The 23,659-nt window shown below is 39.7% G+C and overlaps 1 protein-coding gene across 1 annotated transcript; it reads left to right on the forward strand.

Annotated features, from left to right (window-relative positions):
- Positions 1–1,999: 1,999 nt before the first annotated feature.
- LOC145489084 (uncharacterized) lies at positions 2,000–23,657 on the forward strand. The gene is made up of 17 exons (XM_081467991.1): positions 2,000–3,310; positions 11,425–11,473; positions 12,268–12,333; positions 12,864–12,986; positions 13,424–13,527; positions 14,593–14,661; positions 16,092–16,158; positions 16,789–16,821; positions 16,999–17,031; positions 17,332–17,448; positions 17,918–18,021; positions 18,568–18,633; positions 19,067–19,133; positions 19,941–19,964; positions 20,557–20,580; positions 20,791–20,919; positions 21,793–23,657. The coding sequence occupies exons 1-17, from the start codon at positions 3,140–3,142 to the stop codon at positions 22,329–22,331; spliced, it is 1,785 nt and encodes a 594-aa protein (XP_081324117.1). The 5' UTR covers positions 2,000–3,139; the 3' UTR covers positions 22,332–23,657.
- Positions 23,658–23,659: the final 2 nt, after the last annotated feature.

Raw genomic sequence — 23,659 nt, forward strand, 5'->3', positions numbered from 1 at the left:
TAGTCTGAAATGTCTGGTGTTATTCCCGCCTCATGTCGAGAGAAAATCAGACTGTCAGCAGTCCAACAGCCACAGGATTGTCGTTCCCGCTGAAACGTCCACCATAAGTTTAAAGACTCGTTCACGAACCAATGTTACTTCTTTATCTGCCTTATCTCTCTCAAATGAATCTCGTTAGCAAATTTCGGTTGTTGACTGAGTCAGAGGGTAAAAGAGATTAGTGGCTTACAATTCGAGATAATTTTTGCATTGCGTCTTTCAACCAGGCAAACTTCATCGCGGACAAATTTTGAATGGTTCTTACTTATGATCAATTGAAGGAATGCCGCAAGTTTCCCTCAGAGCTAAAAAAACGAACCTTCATCGATCATTCTAAGCCATTTGAGAGGCCTCTTCTGTGACGCAAGCGGCGTAGTTTTCTTAATGTGCTGTAAGTGTAATAACACTTATGCATCAGTCAATTCCAGCAGTGCCCACCTCCCCCCCCCCCCCCCGCCCCGGGCAACCGCGGGGCATTTGCTCACGTTGTCAGTCCTGGAGGTGGGGCATCTGCAATTTTATCGCGGCCCTGGGGCTGGGCATTTGCGTACCCCGGGACGACCCCCGGGCATTTGACACACGTGTTTTCGAAAGTGCCATGGATGAGTTCATAGGGAAAGACGAGGCGTTTGTCGAACAATGACTTGTCCGTCAGGGACTAGAGAAACTTGTAGATGTTTTAAAGATGTCTTTTCTCAATTTTAGATATTTCTTCATTACTTGTAAGCATATAAATATAAGCGACAAGGTGAACTATATTTTGTTTATCACAAAACAATCACTGACGTGAACACGACTATTTTGCATTTCGCATTCAAAACTAGGCTAGCATTTTTTAAATTGATGAAAGTGGAGTTAAAATACTTAACGTTTGCGAGTTCAAATGATGCGATCTTCAAGACAGATCTTGCGAGCTTAAAATGCAATGCATCATCATTTAAAATGTCTTGATTCTTCACAGAAAAAGTAGCCTGCGAAAACAGGCACCTATCATCGCTCGCGGCTGGAGGCACGTCCGCCGCGATCCTAGCTATCCTCTAGCAAACTGTTAAAAACAAATATAAAGAAATAAACATAATCAGAATCAACTAACACGTTCTGTTGTCCTTGAAGTCTTACCGTTGCATTAAAATACTGAACAGTTGAACGTTTTATTCACTGATTAATAAAAAAACTGCAGAGGTGTTGGGAGGCGACGATCCCGGGGGCGGAGCATTTGCCCTCTTTCTTCGTCCCCATCCCGGGGCATTTAGACGGCTTATGTGTCCCCACCCCGGGGAATTTGCCCATTTATTTCTAAAAAAATGCTAATGCCCGGGGGTTAGCCCGGGGGGGGGGGGTATGGGCACTGCTGGAATTGACTGACGCATTATATCTTGACTGCAAAAATAAAGATCCTTTCTTCCCTTTCATCCGACTTCTAGTCCATTCATCCTTCTTTACTTGAAAAATTAATTAAAAAAAAAATGTTTCTTTGAGGTAATGTGTCCCACCTTCAGTAATTGCTATTTATTTCATATAGGGGCCCACATCAGTTTAGATCCTGTAATTTTATTGCTCCAAGATAGACCGGAGATGTATTTAGTTAACCCTAACAAACTTTACCTTGTACCATAGTTGTTATTTACACGACACTCTGGAATAGAAATAGCTGGCATTAAAAAAAGTTGTAAAATGCGACTAAACAAGAACTATCCCGTTTGTTTTTTTCATCAGGCCGCCGTCAAAAGGCCGTTTAAAACTGAATACACTGTATAATATTGCTGGTTTTCAGTGTCACGCAATTCAAAATAGATCAAAATAAGAATTAAAACCGGTCAATAGATAAAGTCCAGAATCTGGGAAGTGAAAAAAGGTAAACATGCAAAGACTCTCGCCAAGATTCTGGTCACAGCAATTTTTCTTATGCGAGATATGCGGAGAAATTTGTTACCCAAATTTATAGAGATTTTTATGGAGACGCCATTTTGGTGCCCATCCGGTCCGCATGGGCACTAACATGGCGGCCGGAAACCAACAGAAACTCTGTCACTGAGTTTTGCTACAAAAGCATGAATTTATCCCTCGAGGAACTCTAAAACATTAAAATAATACTTTTTCTAAGAAATGAACTGTTCAGATAGCCAAGTTCCCCGAAATAAGTCACTTTTTAAACCATCATGACAGCTCTCTAGGCCGTCATGTAAATGCCGCGTCACGCAAGAGCTTAGAAATTCAAGCGTAGTGTATCACAAAACAAGAACCCATTCGGAGCGAAAATTTGTATGAATATTAGTTTTCAGCTGCTCTTATACATCATTTAAGTAAAATCTCAGGAAGATCAATAGTTTTGTAGTAAGAATTTTAGTGACGTCATGTGAAAACCAGCTATCGCTAGCGCTTTTCAGGCTTTTTAGTCGCACTTTTCTTTGCTTTTAACTTCTTGTCTCGCTCATAGTAAACGACGCACGACTCCTTTGTGTTATCGAAATCTTTTGTGTTGAAGTAATATTTGGCCTTGTAGCAACCCAGCTTAGGACCAGCGTGGTGGTAGCCTTTCCTGTTTTCCTCTCGTAGATGTCAAGCTCCCAAGAGTGCTAACACACAGAGCGGACCTATCTTTTTTGGACTTTTTCCCGCCTAACTGTCGCTTGTGCTCCTGGGATATCATTTCATTTTAACCGAACGGTCACATCGTTCAAGCACTTCCTCCATTTATATCGCTGACCTCACAGTATTTGTTTTGCAAGAGGAAAAAAGGAAAACAAAGCAGCAGTTAATATTCAAGAGGCTAAGAAATGCGCTACTTCGTATCTTTATTCGCGGTTTACGAATGAAATGATTTTTAGTCACCAAACTAATCGGACGTGACTACCTGTGCTTCAAAGAGCTGCATCACTGATCACGATGAACACAGGATGCTGTTAATGGTCACGGGATAAATTTGCACCGTCTGACTGAACACATAAATTTTGTCTTAAATTTACATCATAATCCAGGTCTGTGTGTGAAAGAAGGTTCGTGTTCACGAGACAGCGCCTGTCCCTGGCTTGGCGACAAAAGATGCTCAACGTTTGTGTTGGAGTTGTGCTTGTTTCTGCCGAAACTTTCTAAGAGTCCAATGCCTACAGCAAGAAGTCGTCTAAGCAAGATCGTTCTAGTTTCACTGTTTGTCTTCATTGTCAGTGTGTTGGTTGAGGAATCAGATCAACAAATTCTACGATCAAGGCATGTTGAATCATTGTGCCTTCGGAGATGTCTTCTCCGAGCAGTGAAGAGATCCAAAACGAAGGTAGGCCTCAAATTTTGATCGTTAGTTTAGCGAGATCCCCAATAACTAAGCTACAGTATGGCACTGTAAAGCAGTTTTAGATTGTAATCCCTCGAAGTGAGAGAAGCTATGATTTTGTCGAGACTAAGTAGAGCAGATCGAAGTTGGGTCAATGGCACCTCTATTTTACTGCTCACATGGCAAATTATCAGGAGAACGTGAGTTCGGACTACATGGAAGTGAGATACAGTAACGTAAGCCAAAACCGGACGATAACAGAGATACTACAATCGACAGCAAAAAGTGTGATCAGGTAAAAGCAGACGAATTGTCGTCTTTACTTGATTTCATCATCGATATAAACAGTTCTTTTTGGGAACCTATGGTAACCAATATTCCATCGACGAATCTACAATTGTAGCTCCGTTGAAAATGGTATGAACTAGTGTTACTAGTGTTAATAACAACATTCGAAGAACAGGTCAATTTACTCACGTACGCGGGATCTGTTAAAACCTGATTGAGTTTGTAGCTTTTACCAAAACCGGGCGACCGCGTCTCAATCTGAGTGCTAGAAATTCAAATGTTGCTTTTTGTTATTATTAGAACTGCACTTTTCCCACTTATTGAAAGGTTTAAAAGCTTTGGCGAAAACGTGATCATGTGGTATTAACATCATGAAATGTTTATATGAGACGATACCTGCAGTATTATGACGGCGGAAAATCAAAACAACAATGTATATTCGCCCGATACGGAACAGGATGTTGAGGGCTTAAGAGTGTACTTTTGTATGTGATACGGAAAGGGAAAAATGCTTCGCTTTGACTGGCGGTTCTCTATGAATTTTTCAAGTAACGCTACCAACTACCAAGTGCACGACGCTCGAGTTCGTCTCCCACGCGATCGTTTTATTTCTACCCGAAAAGAACCTGGCGCCAAAAACTTTTCGTGTTGCTTCAAGTTAATCAATAGTCGTTTTGAAATAAAGCTCGTATTGTTAGCAGAAATGTAACAGTTCGAAAATTTTTTCATCGCTTTTTAACTATTCGATAATGACACTGTTGCTCACTTTCAGACATCATTGTTAACGAGACTCGAAATTTATAGGGACAGTTGTAATAAGCGAAATGCTATTCTGCTAAATGCAGAAACTTGCGATTTTGCACTCATGCAGAGTTTGTAGCTCGATCTTTCACACAACAGGTTCGGTTAGAAATATGAGATAGTTCAGACGAAACGCCGGCGAACGAACAGGCACGCATACTAACTACAGTAGTCCAGTTATGTTGATAAAGTAAGATATTTACTTAATAAACTTAAAGTTAGTTTTCTGTTCTTGCGAAAAGCTGGAGACGGCGACGAAATTCGAATTTGTCTAGTTCCTAGTCTAGAATACAACATTGGACTGAGGCCATTTAAGATAACGTGTTTCCAAGAAAAGCAATGCCGTCGCTATCGAATTCTTCGAATTTGTCACCAAAAATATCCAGACATTATCGTGAACATAACTCGGCGTCGAAGCGTAATTAACAATGTTCGAAATAAAAAATAATTCTTGGCCGAAGTTTATCAAAGGACAGTTAAATATGGTACTCAGTTAAGTGAATCTCGAGCTCTAAATTTTGTCCTTCCTTTATTTTTCCTTCCTGAGCTCGGAAAACGCTACGTCAGATGATTTTATCAACCGTGGCATTTTAAAATATTTGTCGCTGAGACTCTTTCCTGCAATTAAGGTTGGATGCAATTATTGAACTTCGTTTTGCTTTTTTTGCTTTACACCTATTTCATTACGAACGTATACACGTCAAATTTAAACACTATTAAAAGAACCAGCAGTTTTCGCTGGCTTTGATTCCGGCGCTTGCTATGATTTTTAAGACGTTTAATGGTAGGATGTTCGTGAGAACATGTCAAAAATTCGACTCCATGATGATCAAAGTGTGCATAATTTAGTGGTAAACAAAGAGCTTGTCATGGCTGAAACGGTCGAATCGTCACGTACACGTCAATAAAGAAGTATTTAAGTGTCAGGAACTCGCTTAAAAATGTTGAACAAACTTTTAAAAGTGGAAACTAGTTCGTATAGATACAAATAAAAGCACCTTTCCGACATATTGGCGCCTTTTACCTAACCATTTCCCTGAAATGAATTTTAGCGTTATAAATTTATGCAAATACATTCTAGATTCTCGGAAATCCACTTAGTTCACAGAAATGTTATTTTGAAAACGCCTGTTTATCTCTTGCTTATCTTCTTTCTTATACAAAGAAACTGAAATGTTTTATAATGGATGTCATCTGGAACACGTCATGATGACATTCTTTGCTTGATCTTTAACTTTCCCACAGTCCTAAAGCTCTGACAGCACTTCCATTTTTTTTTTTTTTTTTTAATAAATGCAAAGACAATTCTTGATTCTCGGAAAAGGAAACAATTATCTCGGAAAAGGAAGCAATTAAAGGTCGTCAATTCACCTATTGTTTACATTATTTTTCTCTTTTAAAACTTGAAAGAAAAATGTTTGGACCAAGTCCAGTACACTAGTATGAAGCAATTCAAATTTACTTACAGATACGAAAGCAAATATATTTGTTTCCCGAAAAGCAATAAAACGTCCAAATTAAACTTCATTATAATCTACAAATTTTATATGTAGCAGATAATGTTTTTCTTAGTTATTCGAAACACGTTAAGAATCTTGAAACGTTGTCATCATACTGACAGTTGGGGAACTGTGTGACAGTTAGCTTGCAGTAAGGTCTACTAAACGTTTTAATTCAATCATATCATGCATTCATGCCAAAATTAAGAGTGGGATGGGGGGTTACATGCTCCCTTGATCCCTTATAAATTTCAAATGTTCACATTTTTTCCCATTTTATCCTTCTCCCATTATTAAATTCTGTTGCTCCCTGAAATGTTTCGGTAAGGTCTCACAAATAGAAGAGGCATCCTTGTTTCCTCAAATAAATACAAAGAAAGAAAGAAATTCTTGATCCCTTGTAATTAGTGAGGAAGGAGGCAATTGTAGAAAGTATATTATGGAGCAACACATGTTTTGACAATGGGGACTTCGATATTTTTGTTAAATTCATTTCCACGTACTGTTACTGTAAATTGTCTTGCTTGAGCTCAGTTGTCGAGCCTTGTGCCACTATTTCCAGTTCAGCTTAAGGTTACAGTATACCTTCGGGTCCCACTCCATGGAGTCATCACCTGATCGTGGTGGAGTGGTTTGCGTGCCCCAGTGACCCCTAGAGCTATGTCGGCGGGTGCCATGTGCACCTGGTAGGGTCACCCATGCCGAACAGGTCAAAGGGTAGGGGTCAGACGAAGAGGCTCCCTGGTCCTCCAGGTTGGGGGTTGGGCTGCGGGCTGATAACCCGCTCCTGTAAAAAACATATTATTACCGAAACCAGAAGCAGAATAATTTCAAATGATCTGGGGGACGTCGTGGTCACTCCTCACACCATGAGAGGATCGATGACGCATGGGGGTGAAAGCCAAACGGAGGCCCTTGGGCAGATGAGATCACCAGTCCACCCAAAGAACGTCATGAAGATAGGAAACTGGAACGTGAGAACGCTATACCAGAGTGGAAACATAGCACAGGCATCAAGAGAGATGAAGAAGAGAGGTATTGAAATCATGGGAATTAGTGAGACACATTGGACAGGACAAGGAAAAGCAGTACTGGAGGGGGGAGACACTATCATATACTCTGGCAGAGAAGATGACAACCACAGAGGTGGAGTAGGAATACTGATGACCAGATTCGCAGCAAGATCACTCATAGATTGGACACCAATAAGCGAAAGGATAATTACAGCCAGGTTCTATTCCAAGCATGTTAAGATGACGATTGTACATGTATATGCACCAATAGAGGATGCAGAAGAGTCTGTAAAGGACGAATTCTACGAGAGACTACAGGATGTGTTGAATAACAAAAAAGAACATGATATGCTGGTAATCACAGGTGATATGAACGCAAAGGTCGGTGAAGACAACCGAGGTTATGAGAGAATCATGGGTAGACAAGGCATTGGGAGAATGAACGACAATGGAGAAAGACTTTGCGAATTTTGTGATATGAATGAACTGATAATAACAGGAACGTGGTTTCCACATAGAGATATTCACAAAGCCACCTGGGTATCGCCGGATGGAAAAACGAGAAATCAAATAGACCATGTGCTGATAAACAAGAAGTTTCGTAACTCAGTAATTGACACCAGAGTCTATAGATCAGCAGACATTGGAAGCGATCACTATCTTGTATGCATGAAAGTGAAGCTAAGACTAAGAAAACAACAACCCAAAGAACAGGGAAGTATAAGGGCAAGGTATGACACCAACAAGTTGAAAGAAAAGAACGTTTTGGAAACCTTTATGATCACTTTGCAGAATAGATATCAGGCATTGGAAGAGGAGTCACCGGATGGAGAGGAGGAGGACGAGATAGAAAAGGAGTTTCATATAATGGAAGAAGCATACACGAAAACAGCAGATGAAGTATTAGGCCGTCCTAGGAAGAAAAGAAAGCCATGGATAACAGAAGAATCATGGGCGCTTATTGACCAAAGAAAAGAGATAAACAAGAAGATTCTAAGTACTCGTTCAGAGAGGATCAAGAAACGACTAAGAACAGAATACAAGGAAAAGAGTAAAGAAGTTATGAAGAGCATAAGGAGTGATAAAAGGAAGTGGATGGATGGCATCGCAAGTGAGGCAGAGGATGCTGCAAGAAAACAAAAAATGAGAAAATTATACGGATTGACGAAAGTGCTACGCAATGAAAGACCTAAGAGCAGCACAGCCATCCTTGATAAGAGCGGTAATCTCGTGAGTGGAAAGAAAGAAATGCAGGCAAGATGGACAGAGCATTTTAGAGAAGTACTGAACAGAGAAGAACCAACAGATCCTATAACAATGGAAGATGAATGTGAGTTTGAGCTAGGCGAATTGATTGAAGAAATCGCGATCACTGAACCAACAATTGGCGAGATAAAAGTAGCAATTGAGCGTTTAAAGAATGGGAAATCTCCAGGCGTCGACTCCATCACGGCTGAATTGTTAAAGGCGCACAAGGAATTCTCGGCAACGAAAGTGCATCAGCTACTGAAGAAAGTATGGAAACATGAAAAGATCCCGGACAAATGGAAAAGAGGGTTGATCATCAAATTGCCAAAGAAGGGAAACCTCAAAGAATGTAAGAACTGGAGGGGAATTACTCTACTTTCAGTAGTCGGCAAAATACTTGGACGGATTGTGATTGATCGAATACAGAATGGAGTTGATATCAGACTGAGGAACGAGCAAGCAGGGTATAGAAAAGGCAGGGGAACAACAGAACAGATTTTCATATTAAGGAACATCATTGAACAAGCAAACGAGTGGCAGGCAAGCTTATATATTAACTTCATAGACTTTGAAAAAGCATTTGATTCCATCCACCGTGAAAGTCTATGGTTAATTATGCGGAAATATGGAATCCCGAACAAGATAGTAAGGATGGTAGAAGTGTTCTATGAAGACTTCAATTGTGCTGTAGAAGATCAGGCAGAAGCATGTGAGTGGTTCAGCATCAAAACAGGCGTCAAGCAAGGATGCAATATGTCTGGATTTCTATTCTTGATAGCTATGGATTGGATTATGAGAAGGACTGTAGGAAAAGGAGAAAACGGAATCAGGTGGAACTTTACATCTAAACTCGATGATTTAGATTTTGCAGATGATGTGGCGCTTTTGTCTTCTACTAAACAGCATATACAGAACAAGACTACTAAAATGAATGAGGAAGCAAGACGGGTCGGGCTGAAAATCAACAAAGGAAAGACAAAGGTGATGAGGATCAACGGGAAGAGTCAGGAGAAGGTTGCAGTAGATGGGCAAGATATCGGCGAAATTGAGGAGTTTAATTATCTGGGGGCTACCATTTGTAAGGAGGGAGGAGGAATGAAAGATCTGAAAAACAGGCTGTCCAAGGCGAGAGGGACATTTGCCAGACTCAATAGAATATGGAACTCAAGGAACATCATGAAGAGGACCAAGCTTAGACTGTTTAAAACCTTAGTTGTACCGGTACTACTGTATGGATGTGAGACATGGAAGATGAACATGGGAGATGACCAACGAATAGATGTGTTTCACAACAAATGCCTCAGGAAGATTCTCAAAATAAAATGGCAAGATCACGTTACCACTAGAGAGCTCCTTGAGAAGGCAGAGACGAAGTTCCTTAGTGAAGAGGTTAAGAGGAGAAGATGGAAGATGATAGGGCATGTCTTACGACAAAACAGAAACAGCCATACCAACATAGCCCTATCATGGACACCTGAAGGAAAAAGGAAGAGAGGAAGGCCTAAGACTACCTGGCGAAGAACAGTTGAGAGAGAGAGGAACAGCGCAGGATGGCGTACATGGGATGAGGCAAGAGCTGCTGCAGCCAACAGAGAAAATTAGAGGCATTCTGTGGAGGCCTTATGTGCCACGAGGCACAAAGAAGCTAAGTGAAGTGAAGTGATACCTTCGGGTCGGCAATTTTCTTCAAATTTGGATTTTTGGGTCAAAATAGTTGTCGAAGAATAATCTCTAATTTCTGAAAAAAAAATTTGAAAAAGGCTAAATATTGGCGGAGAAATGGCGGTTTTACGTTTTCACCGGAAGTAAAAGTTTACCTCTTGATTGACAGCCCTATGGTGCGTATGCAATCAACCGAGACGATTTTCGCGGGAATTACCTCTATGGATGTCACGAATTGACTACTCAGTTTATCAGCATTGTTGTTCTGACTACCCAGCATTTTTGGTATTAGACGTGTCTCTATTAGGTTAAAAGTAAACATAGACCACGTTTAAACCATGGACCAGTTCGAAAAAGCGAAAACAGCGAAGAACGAATGAAAATACATCAATGAGTGAAGAAGCGATAGTTCGCCACGCGGATGAAGCTATAGTTATCGTATAAGGCGGGCAAATATTCGTGGTAAGAGAAAAGAAAGGTTCTGTAAAAATTTCGGAACTTGACAGCAATAACAGGGATGCTGAGTCCGATATCGACGAATCGTCGGACTCATTGAGACCATTTGAAATATTATCCATGCACAGTTGCCCACACAGAGTTGCTCTCTGCGCTTTCTTTTGTTTGTTTCCTTCGCTCAGCCACTCTAGCGTTCGTATCCTTTTTAGTCTTCCCCATTTTGCCAGACCAGCTTCAAGAAAAACCGAGCTACAGAAAAATTATCTCTCTGCCTTCGGTTCCTTGAGCGCATTGCTAAACACAAGAGTTTTTTAGAGATTCGCGCGTAAATTTCACCAGGAGGTTAACGGTAGTAAACTTTCCCTGCACTGATTGGCTTAGTTATCTGAGAACCCAGTTGAAGGCGTTTGTGGGCGGAGTTTGTTTGCGAAGCATAAAATTTTTCTTAGCGCTGTTTTCTCGAATAAATTTTTTCACTTGAAGCAGACACTTTAAAGAGTTATAACTCAAAGGGATTTTGTTCAATTGCTCTTAAATTTGGACAGTGGCTAGTTTAACATATAAACTACAAAAGCGTGTCTGGGAATTGTTAATTTCGAGATACTTTTTCTTCGAGAGCGATTTTTGTACGATCACTCCACATTTTTTTAATCCTATTTCGAAAATGTTCTGTAACTTTTTACTGCAATTGAATATGCCAAAACGCAGACACGTTTTTTAAGCGCTTTGGGCCCTGAAACCGAGGAAAAAATTAAATTGGCGAAAAACGAAATTCGCTTTGACTTGTAGCTTTCGAAAGGTGATTCGGGCGCTCGCATTTAGTGGTCGTGAAAAATTCGACAATTCATTTTCTTTCAAAATTCTTGGTATAGTTTGATAGCCAGCTCCATAAGCTTTAATTTGATATAGGGGTTTAGGTATCTACAGCTTAAACTGCACGCGCTACATCGCTTGCGCGCGAGACACCCCTGAAGGTATACTGTAACCTTAAGTGTACTTAGTAAGAGGTGATTGGCTGAATTTTTTTCTCACTAAGGCTATGGCAGCACATCTACACAAGGAACCACTGAATAAAAAATCCTAGTAATTGAATTTGTAGTAAGTCATGTTGGATTATTATTATTATTCTTTTTTTTTCTTCATCCTGTAGGTATCGACATTCTCTTGCTATAGAAACTGCATCAACCGGAATAACCAAGGTAATATACCATATTGTCACCGCTTCAGCTTCTCATTTTCAATATAGTGTTTAAACAGAGATAGTATATCTTCGAGAAAATCCACTGAACGCCGTATCAAAAATAAATGATAAGACCTTTTTAACCCTATTTAGATAAATCCATGTTATCCTTAGTTTTGGAGACATTTCTTTGGCCATCTTTTGAATATTAACAAATTGACTACGTGCCTTGATAACCTCTGTACATTATCCAAATTTTCCACCTAGAAAACAATGTTTGAAATATTCCTTGATTAAATTTCCATCCACTATACTAGCAAACCAATCGTCTGTTCATTTCTCGACTTATTACTCATAATTTAGTCCAGAGCTTTCAAAGCCCAATATTAATCTATTAACCACTAGATTATGAGCTCGAGATTTCCATCACGCATAGAAATCGAGAGCGAATAATCAAATTGATTTAGTATAAATCTACTAGTCGTTCAAAACTTTATCCAGATCTTCTTTACAGACACTTCGAAAACGCAAATATGCGACTGTCATTTAGGTAACAACCGCACACTGCTACGCTACGGCATTCGTGATAGAACGCTACTAATATTGAATATAGCACCCTCATTTACTGCCATACATTTCTTTAGAATGTCAATTTAGAGTATTTAATGTCTGTTAGTATGTACTGATGTATTGACTGATTTTTGATATTCCCATCACCTGTCTGGTTGAAAATGTATTGACAGTGATAAGAGAAGTTGGATATTGATCACTAGTTGGTTAGAGTTATGCTACCGTGTATGTTTTCAATAACAGATCAAGAAGCTCAGACTGCAATCGTCTTCAAGCAACGCATCCGTAAAGCTCTAAAACCCGTTCCTGGTAAGCGTAAATCACCAACCATAGACGTTGTCAGACGACTTTTTCAACCAAATCTAAAGAAAACCCGGTTTATTGCTAAAATTAGGTTAGCACAGAAATTTTGCTATCACGACTGCAATTCGTTGGGCGGAAGAAAATTGTAAATCTGCATAAATCTGCAACGCGAATAAGCCACAGTAGAACACGTTCAGATATGGTCACAAGTATAGTCATGGTCAGAAGCCAGGTTAGAGTGCGATGTTCTCAATAAGAGGTGTCAAGCTGAACCTCGTTTAATTGACTCGTAATATTAGCGTTTACTTATTCTTTTTATACGTTGTAGTATTTTTGTCGTTAGTTCACCAGTGTCCTCCGTGATTAATCCGCGTGTTCAATTTTCCAACGTGATCGATATATTAGGTTTTGCTATAATAAGCTGTGAGAGAAATTTTAAGTCGAGGAAAGAGGATTAGACTTTAAGTGATCAAATCTTCCAATTTTTGGATCAGAGCGCTCAAACACTTTTATTGAACTTCAACTTCGTATTTTAGGATGCAGAGACTCGTCACCAGACCAGTCTGAAGACTGGACTCCGAGCGTGGTCAATGTAACCTTTGGACAGTATGAAAACACTAGTTATTGGTATGTGAACGCGTCTTGGACAGCTTTGAATGGTAAGTGATTTTGATTTATATTTACATACTAGGATTGGTAAAAAAAAATTGAGAATTTACAAACAGTTCATGAAAAGACATTGCGGAGTGAGGTATCAATCTACGTCGCTCGAGCCACAAATCTGTCACTTTTGGTCTTGTAAGGAATTCCCACAAGGGTGAGCAAAAATGGCACCGAATGGTGCTCTGTACTCAGTGGTTATGCTTTAGGCAGCTTAAAATTATTGTTTAAGAAAGTTGCACTGGACCTTGGCTGAAGCTAGGTTATAAGATTATAAGATTAAAAAAAGGTTTTAAAAAAGGGTTTCTTTCAAAGTTTGCAGCCGACGGTTAGGTTACCCATAAGTTTCACAATAAAGACGAGTGCTATCCTTCGCCTGTCAAAGTTGCCTTCTAGTTTAACTTTAATCAAATGTTATTTTTGTAATCTATTGCAGAATCCTATGGAAACTGGACTGAGATTATGGTTAGACTCTTAGTCCTGACTTCTAAAATTGATCGGTTATCTCCAGTGCCAATAATCTGCTCTGTGCATCCTAAAGTAAGTGAGAAAACACGGCAAAATCCTTAGGTGGAAAATTTTAGCAAAAAAAAAAAAAAATTACCACGGATCTCGCTTTGTTTTAATATGGGATAACAAAGTAACCACCACGCAAATATATGTGTGAAACGAAATATGTAGTTATACCAGGGTTTTATTGAAATGTGCTATTTTGTGGTTTGGTATTTTGGGTTCAATTACTCTATTGAGTTCAAGTGTGTTTCCTTGGTTACAATAGCAGCTAAATCTTTAGTGAGGAGGTTCCTCTCACCGGGGTGGATCGGTCATAGAGGTCCTAGTTGGTCAACATCTTGTTCGACATCAAACTCGTTTCAACGATTGATTTAGTCAAACTTTTCTCATATAATACGGTTACATTCACTTTCAAAAGATAAGGTTAAGCCTTAAATTTAACAAGTAGTATTATCGCAGTGAAGCGCGACATTAACGTGCAATAGCCCTTTTCACGGTTAGTTTTTCTCATTTGCATTACGATGTAATCCAACGTGGATGCGAGACAATTTCGGGCTAAAACTGCAAAATAGCCCGAAATTGCCTCACATACATGCTACATTTTATTGTAATGCAAATGAGCAAAGGTAACCGTGAAAAGGGCTATTTAGTGTTAGCATCTTGCTGAAGGAATGTAAGACACGCGACGCACATTGGGGGGGGGGGGGGGGGGGGAGATACATGATTTTAGAGAAGTGGGCTCGTGATGCGGATCGCCGAAGGCGGATCCCTGTGGGGAATTTTGAAAATTAAGATCCTCGGAAATGGGATATTCGACATTCTCAGAGGCCAAGTCGGCGTGTTATAATGTCTCATTTTTTTTTTTAAATTCAGGGGGTTTGACCAATTACGAGGCCCCCGAACCCTCTTCCCCTGGATCCGCCCTAGGGAACCAATTTCCATCAGTGGAACATTTTTATGACAGAGTCGTCACCGTGATCATTTGGGAAATTTCTGCAAACGTTTTCTACTGCTTGTAAATTATGTATGGACATACTGAAAAGTTCTTATTTCATAACAGGTCTTAATTTTTTTCCTCTCTTTTTGTTTCAGAATCTTACTTTTCTAAACATTAACATCTCTTCACATGATTACGAATATCCTAGTCCCATTTATTTAAGGGTGAGTAATGAATCACACTACTCTCTCTTCTTACCAGTTTATGAATAGAGTAGTGCACGCTCTAAGGGGCATTATGCGTAATCAGAGCACATTTACAAAGAAGCAAAGTCTTAAAACAAATGTTTATCTTTATATTTCCGTTCTGATTTCACATTTGGAGACGGAACATACACTGTAGACGGAGAAACCCCTTTTCTAAGTTTACCAGCGTTTTTGAGCCGATCGAGTCAGATTGTTGTGGGCGTAGGAATTTTTTTTACGGTTAAAACCGAATAATTTGATCAATTCTTAGTCGCTCAAACCACGAAAATAACATCTCCGTTACTCTGATAAGTAGGTTAATGCCTAGCTCAATCGATCCAAAAACGCCAGTAAATGTAGAAATGGGGTTTCTCTATTTACAGTAACAGTTTCCTCTCGAAAATGAAACTCAGAACGGAAATATGAAGAAAAACGCATATTTTGCCGCTTCGTTTCTTTGCAATCTTGCCCTGATTACCCATAATGCCCCTTATAGCGTGAACTCCTCTATAGAGTGTATTCATTGTCGCGCAATAAAAAATAAAATCAAAAACCATTCAGTGGATAAATTCAAGAAATTGTGATGTTATAGACGATAAATAAAAAAGACAGTTCTCCAAGTTTAAGGTGTGTACGTTGTCCCAAAGTTGAGATATCCGTCGAAATGTTCCGCGCAAAATTATAGAGCCTAGTATGGAGCCGCCATGTTGGAGGACCTCCTTAGTCCTCCAATATGGCGGCTGGAAAATAGTGTAAACATCTGGAACTTACTTTGGCTATCTAGAAAACTGATTATGTGAACCGAACCAAAATACATTTATACAAGCACTTTTCCCAATACGTTAACTCCTAAAATGGCTAAAAATCCCGAGATAAGTGTATATTTTTCGACAAACGCGATCTTAGCTTCATCTTACGCACCGCTCTAACTCCGAAATTCAGAACGCGCTGGTTTCCAAACGAAGGACGCTATTGAGTTGGAAAGTTGTTAACAGATATAAATTTAGTGCCTCTTATGCCTGATGAGGATAAAACCTTTAGGGGCTCTTTAGTTTTGGATTTGAGAATTTGATGACGTCACGTGAACACACTCTATTTAATGTTGGAACTGTGGTTTGGTTCTTTTTTTGTGTTAACTTGTATTTTGTAGTATTGGTGTATAATATATAATTTCTAGAGAATCTTTCCCAACTTTTCTTTCACGTATAAACGTCGTGTGTTGTCTAGATGTTTCTATTGTCGAGGATTATCTAGTTTGTGATGCGAAAATAGGTTGAACGTTGCTAACAACAGTTGTTTTTGTTATATTGTAGCAGCTGAATATTTTTAAAGTGGGAATTGTTATTTTTATAATTGTACCAAGCAAGATGAGTCTGATTCTGTCAACGTTCATTTCAAATTTCTTGAAGGTTGTCGCTCTTCCTTATTCTCCAAATGAAGACAATGTAGACATAACACCGTATACGCCACCTGCCCGTAAGTTGCATTCTTTCAACAGAACTTGTAATTTGTTATAAATTACAACATTGATATTATGTAGTTTACCATGTAATTTCAAAAAGACATTCAGCTTTGGTTTTCGAGAACAAGCGGTTTTATTCGGCAAGTTTCTTCTTAATCTTTAAATTTTTGACCATTTATATTTTTAAGTTTCCCCAAGAGAATATGATTTGGTTTCCCTTTTATCCGCTTTAAAAGCTCTTGTACATATTTAAAATTTTTATTAGTAGTCATAACTTACTTAGGGCCCCTGCTGATACCAGCCAATGGCTGATGAGGCCAGCCTGCCAAAATAAAGTTTGACTTGACTTGACTTGACTTGACAACTAGTATCTGAGACATTTTTGTCCAAAACTAAGCCTTTGTTACTGTCGCTCGCCTGGTCATTATACTTTGATGTTGCAGCGCCTGACTGCGAGAGAAAAATGCATACATCCACACTTGACGTTTGCTTAGCGATTGCAAAACATGTTACATTACTCGGTTCAATCAGGAACATTTGATCACAAGATATAGCAGCTTGAAATGTTTAGAGGCAAAATTCACCGCGAAACGTGCGCTTTGCCCTGGTTTTGATCTTACACTGTTATTGTTTGTCTTTTACAGTGACTACCCCACCTACTAAGGTCAACACAACAGGTAAGTCAAAGGAAAACTCTTCCGGCATTCACTAAAACAATAACACTTTACAGACTTGACAGACTACTTCATAGTATTTTTGTGGTAAACGTCTTTAATGTTATGCCGTCTTAATGTAACACGTATCGATACTTGAACAGGCTTTCTTTAACTGATTCACTATCTCTACTGCTTTAGGTGCTTTTCCACCAACCACATCCAGGAAATCAAGTGAGTTTTAATGATCAGTGTTACCTCTAGTTAACCAGTATACAGTTAGCCGTTGTTTTCAGCTAATATCAGCATCGTTTTTGTTAGCAAGAAGAAAATCCGTGGTCTATGAAGACTTTCTCTACCAAGAAGAATTGGTTTTCATAGCATGCACAAGTAAATCTTTCATTGACGAAACGGAGATTATCCCAGATTACCCAACAAAATGTTAGCTCTGGAAGCATAGTTTATTAAAACGAACTGCTACAACTTGAACCCTGATAAAAGTAAAATACTAATCCCAATTTACGTTTCCTTTAGATTGCTCGTTAGAAGAATATGGTGACCTCAAGTGGTATTCATCGAATGTCGACGGATGTTTCTTTGAAAGAAGTAACGGAGATTGGTTTGCAAATATTTCATGGACGCCTCTAACAAGTATGTCCACATCAAAAGCACGTGTTTTGATGTCAAGTTTTCTTTGTGTAATGTGTCCAATGATCGCATGTCGAGAAAATGCAAACAAGGGCATTACTTGCAGGCGACACTTCAAAATTACGCAAACATTAAATCAGCTGATAAAAGCCCTCACTACAACCTTCTTTCATATAATAGCCTATTGGCTTCGAATGTTCCTGTTTCCCTTTGGGAACGGAAAGAGGGTCACGGAGCCACTCACTGACTGAGAATTGGGTGTCTATAAATATCTATAGGTATCTTCATTAAAGTGCTGTGCAATGTTCAGTTGAATCTCGCTACCTCGAAAAATAATTCGAGATGTCGGGGATTCGAGGTAGTGACTGAAAAAGTATATCCTCCCAAGGTCGGGGTCCTACTGCATTCTCTAATTTGATCATTGGTAAACTAGTGCAATTAAAGCATTATCTCTTGTGGTTCTGACCTGCAGATTCTACAGTCACTTGGACTGGATACTTCCTTGCCTTTTATTTTGGAGACGTCCCAAAACACGTGGGTTACGACACAGCGATAAAATGTTTCAAATTGCCAAAGGTAAATGAAATATAAAGCAGCAAAATTATGCTTTTATCCACGCGACCAATTTCGAACATTCACGTGACGTCTTCGCCACCATATTGGATTACATTATTAAAATATTTCTAAATTATCTTTTTCTCAGCTCGTGAGCGGGCGGAATTCAACAAATCCTGCAATCTGATTGGTTCCTGTAGCGGGCGGAATTTTCCCATCCGGACCGCCACAGCGAGCGGAATCCGTCGTGTTGGCCTGCGGCCTCGGGCAGCATTTTCAAGCCCGAGGTCACAGTTTTTCACTATACGGACCTCCCAGCCGGCCAATAACATATATATTTCATCCAACATGGCCGCTATGTCTTTCTCATTTGTATTTCTCGGGACTGGTTGTAAACCATCAATTACGTAATCTAAAAATAGCTTTCAATTAAGGATTCAAAAGAGTCAGAACACTCACCTCTCTGTTTATCAACTCCTAGTAAGACAAAAACTACATTGACTAAACTGTACATCTATCTCGATGGAAAAAGCTTAAGTGTGGTTGTATTATTAAATATCATTGCAGAACCAAACATCTTACATAGTGGATTCCTCACATGGTTGGAAACCTCCACAATCAATATCCGTCAGTGTAAGTGGTGCATGGACTTATATCTTTTATAGTTAGCTGCAAAGGGATGTCCCCGATTCTTGGGTTAAAAACAGTATAGATCAACAATAAGTTGTACATGTTAATAATGTATAATTTCAACGAAGTTGTAAACCGGAAATTCGGAAACCTTTCAATCATTTTCGGTTGTCTTGGAATAATTTAAATTTGCACCCGCTTTACAACTTTGAACCTGTGACTGGCTATTGAATACAAGAATACCGAGAATACGAATATGGTCTATTACATGAGCGCCAGGTTTGTCTTAAACCAACAACAGCGCGCATAGCATCGTTATTGCAGTAATACGTGAAAGCACAACAAGGCTGTAATTTACAACTGAAGACGTCTTTGAATAAGTATTGTAAGTATATTACAAAGTGAACTGTGATCTAACTATTTTCTGTATAATTAGGTCTCTGCATATCCATTTCCGAGAGAAGCGGGAGAAGTCATGCATAATTTCGACTTTTCAGCAGGATGTAAGTCACATACCCAGTTTTTTACATTATTAGCAATGATTTCACTGAACTGAAAGTACCTCATGGTGTACGGTGTTCGAAAATTGCTCGCAATTATCGACACCTGTCACCAGAATTCGATGGGAGCACTATACCCATTTCCAATATTTTAACTATAAATCTGTAGTTTCTTCTTCGCTGCTTTTACAAGCTCCGACTTTCCAAAAGAGAAAGCTGAGGGAACCTTGAGCGGATTACCTTCGTCACTTCAACTCATTCCACACCTTGCTTAGCACAGTGGAACCCGGCCTCACAGCCACTCCGTTAATACGGCCACCTCGTTGTTACGGTCACTTGATTCTGGTTCGACTTTTGTGGCCCGTTGGCGACCGGATTAACGGGGTTCCGCCGTATAATTACTTCGGGATTTGCTGGTGGATTTACGACTGAGTAGTTAGCCACATGTTTCGCTTTTACACCTCGTACTCGCTCCATTTTATGAATGAGATCTCTAACCTTTCTAAGTCCTTTGTGCCCAAATACATACAGATGCATGTTGAGTTTTCCTGAACAGTCCTTTATCGCATATCACTATTGGTACCACCTAATTATCTACTATTGGTTTCATCTTTAACGTTTCCAGGCAGCTGAGGGTCTGCAGGTCAACAATAACTCAAATAAAAATGTAGTCAAATCATGAAACCCTGGCCAAACGGACTCGCAAGTGGACGCAAGTTGAAGACTTGAGTCTACTTGCGACTCCTGTTGGCCAGGTCTCAAAGATGGTTATGTTCTAATCTATACCAATTCTATTTGTCTCCTCTATAGGTACATCTACTACACCACCATCAAGTAAGTATTGATCTTCTGACTGTAGTTTCGTTGAAACTGTTGTTCCTAAAAGACCTTTACATGGTTTACCCAGAGCCTGACATCTTTCCACTGTGTCGCTGGGTTGTTCTTGTAATTGGTAACAAAAATATTCGCGTGCACTTGCGTTGACCTGCGCTCACTTTGGTCGAAATCAAATTCGCACGCTAGTCAACCCACGTTTTGCACCGTTTGGCCATCCAACCCAGGTCAGCGCAAGTTGAGTGACGTCCATTAACCTATTATAAGTCAATAAAATACAGGATATGTCTGTCTTGAGATGGGTTTTTGCGACTTGTGTGTTCTTGCGAGGAAACTTGCGCTTCCGTTTGGCCACCCAATGCAAGTTAGCCTGCGTAGCAAGCGTTTCCGTTCGAAGAGCTTTTCCGCATTCTCGCCGCGCGTAAATTTGAGCGAAAGGAAAAACTCGACGCGCGGCTCTACGCGCGTTCAACGCAAGTTCAACTTGCGACTACTTGCGGCTACTTGCGACCGCTTGCGAGTCCGTTTGGCCAGGGCTTTAAGAAGATAGGTATGTTCTAATCTATACCACCTCTATTTCTCTCTTCCATAGGTACATCTACTACACCACCACCAAGTAAGTATTGACCTTGGTTAGAAATGTGGTTCATCGCAACCCTTCGGGTTAAATTACCGTATTGGAAACAAAAATGATATTAAACTGAGAAGACATTAAAGAGGTCAAGCGGGTTGCTGCTCCAATAGGTTTACCTAGATGATACCACTGGTTTGGAGTAAACCTCTTTTACAGACTAGAAAGATCTGATTGTTGTTTGTTTTGCTTCAGGAAATTCTATCCTTATAACCACTGTGTTTAGTAGCGTGGGTGGAGTCTTTTTGCTCTTGATAACTCTGCTGCTGGTTCGTCATTGTCGACGAAGAAAACCGTCTCCATCACCGACTACAGAGCCGCCTCGTAAGTCTAATTTCTTGCCAGCCTGAAATATGCGACACTAGTTATTGATTCGCTTCATTAAATTCACCATAGGTCATTATTGGGTCACTTCATTAAGGACGGTGCCTACTGTTGTTAGTGTGCACACGTTCAGCACATCACGCAATGTATGGTTTACACGCCACGCAAGCTTACATGTACGCAACGAAAATGAAGGAAATATTTTCCTGCTGTGACCAAATCAAGTATTATGAACTTGTACTTAAACCAGGAACACCAAAATAGCAGTATATCGCTAACCACTAACTGTTAAAGGTTTCCAGCTAAAAAAAACAGCTATTATACGCAGAAAATTATGCTGAAATCCAACAGTAAACATGTACCTGCAGATGGCATTGTACGCGCGCGCGGTGTCAATGTTTGTCTCACTGGGGAAAAGACATGAAAAATTGCAATGGGCACAGAAAAAGTTTTCAAAAAAGATGAAAACAGCTCATTTTAACTTTTAAAAACTCGTGGTTACCCCTACATTTTACGTTATGAAATGGAAGTGGCAAGCCTATTAAAAACGTGATTAGTTACTGGTTGTGCGGAAAAGTGTTTAGATTATAATTTGGCTTAACCATAAGAGAGCTGTCAGGGACGCTAAAAGCGCGGTTGCGAAGATGTTTTCATTGAAAACTTACCAAAAGTGGTTTTTATATTACCATTTACCACGTAGTCTGAAGATCTTTATGTATGTGTCTGCTTTTTTATGTAAAGGCGAATAATAAGGAAAACTGTTAAGAATTATCATTCCCTCATTTTTGAGAAAAATGCTGACGTCAGCATTTTTGTTCGAGATTGAAGGATGATTTTATCAAATGGTTCATGATTTTCCTTCTTTGTCCACAGGATTTAAATACCACGCATTTATCATCTACAGCTCGATTGACCACGACTTTGTCAGAAACATTCTTATCCCAATACTTGAGCACTACGGCTTCAAATATTGCATACACTGGAAGGACTTTCCACCAGGAGAGGTGTTCAGAAGAACCATTGTAAAAAGTGTGTATAACAGCTTCAAGATCATTGCTGTTGTATCCGAAAATTTCAAAAACAGTGAGCCATGCCAATATGAAATGAATCAAGCTCAGCACAGACTCATGACCCAAGGTGATGACTGCTTAATTGTGATTAAATACGATGGCGTAAATGTCACTGAAGTATTGAGTGAACCGTTATTAGAAAGATCATATATCGACTATACAAGCATCTGGGATAGATCTCGGTGGGAATCGAAGTTAGTGCAGGTTCTTCAGAATGGTGTCCTGGAAGACGAAAGTGATGATTATAGCGAAAGCAACGCGAACAACAATAACTTAACCCAAGAAAATTCAGCGGGTGATGGCGTTCGAGAGTTATTTTGTAGCTGCCAATCAGCGGTGTGAGCGAGGTATCGTCCATGGAACAGGTAATGCGTGGAGAATAGAATGTGGATTCAGAAGCCGAGTTTGGCGTCTCGTTACATCAGATAGCAAGCGATCGTCATAACCTACCGTTCCATAGATCTACGCGGGAAGATTAAAACGATACATCTCGGAAGTTCCTTCGTCAAGGAAAACCCATCCCAGCGGGGTATAATGGCGTATAGGGTTAAGAACTGTTTGAACGTCGTCTGAGATACCCAGATGGTATTGGTAGCCACTTCAGCTCACCAATCGGTTTCTTCACGACCAAGAGGTACAGAACTCTGTTTTGCTGTGAAAAAAGCTACGTGCTAAGATAAAATAGTACCAAGTCTTATAATTTTAACCAATCTCAGCATTAGGTCACCTAGATGGGTTTGACTAGCTGTAGTGTTCTGTTACATTGCGACTACTCCGACCAAGGAATTCTTTGCAAATTGACCACTGAAATGTTAAAAGTTTTAAAGTAGTTACTAATCAAAAGGACCACAAATCTGAACTTCCTTTGTAATGTACAGCTTTATTACATGCATAATTCGTTGGAAAACTTTTGTCAACCTCCACGATTTTTATAAGTTAAATTTGTAGAAAATTTTGTCGGGCGGCCTTGGTTGGTAGTAATCGCACAGTTATTTAGAAGTACAAAAGTATATTTTTAAAGGACTATTTATAAATTACTCAAAGTCGTGACAAAAGATGGCAGAGAATTGGCATCATTTACTAATCCTTATTTCCCGGGTTTTGAGAATAAGGAAGCTACAGTTTCGACTTTGTGGTAACTTGTTACAGTGCCGGTCACTGTGTTAATATATTAGCGTATAGTCCGAATTTTGCTTCATCACATGTCAGGGTCTGACCGTGATATCACAGGATCAATGTAGACTGGGACCTAGGTTACGTTATTGCTACTCGAGAAATTTTCTGGCTCTTCCATCTTCGCGAAATTGAGTTTACGCGACAGTAGGTAACAAGGCATTTTAAATCAAATAAATCAATCTCAGTTAGATGGAGCAACTTTACCGCAGGTGTTACATTAACATAAACTACTTTAAAGGTAGGGTGTGCCGAAGAAACTGGCAATCTGCGGGGTTTAAGCCACGCATTAAACTTAATGACTTCTTTTCAAAGATTATCTCGTCGAGTGCCGCCATGGTAAACCTAGTAGTGTCGACAAGTTCCTATAGTTAATGTCCAATCTTCTGATATTGAGCACTGATCAATCAGGGACGGCGGAGACTCCCCTCCCCTAATAATATCTCCAGACCCCCTACAAGTTAGCGCCTCTGGTGCTCACTTGTAAGCCCCCCCCC

The sequence above is a fragment of the Orbicella franksi genome, chromosome 6, assembly GCF_964199315.1.
Source record: "Orbicella franksi chromosome 6, jaOrbFran1.1, whole genome shotgun sequence".
NCBI classification, from domain to species: Eukaryota; Metazoa; Cnidaria; class Anthozoa; order Scleractinia; family Merulinidae; genus Orbicella; species Orbicella franksi.

Bases quoted from the DNA above. Each gene is read 5' to 3' on its own strand.
- LOC145489084 (XM_081467991.1), top strand. From the start codon at position 3,140: ATGCCTACAGCAAGAAGTCGTCTAAGCAAGATCGTTCTAGTTTCACTG. The intron at 12,334-12,863 runs GTAAGCGTAAAT...TTCGTATTTTAG, and splicing joins AGCTCTAAAACCCGTTCCTG to GATGCAGAGACTCGTCACCA. The intron at 17,449-17,917 runs GTATGTCCACAT...TCTGACCTGCAG, and splicing joins TTCATGGACGCCTCTAACAA to ATTCTACAGTCACTTGGACT.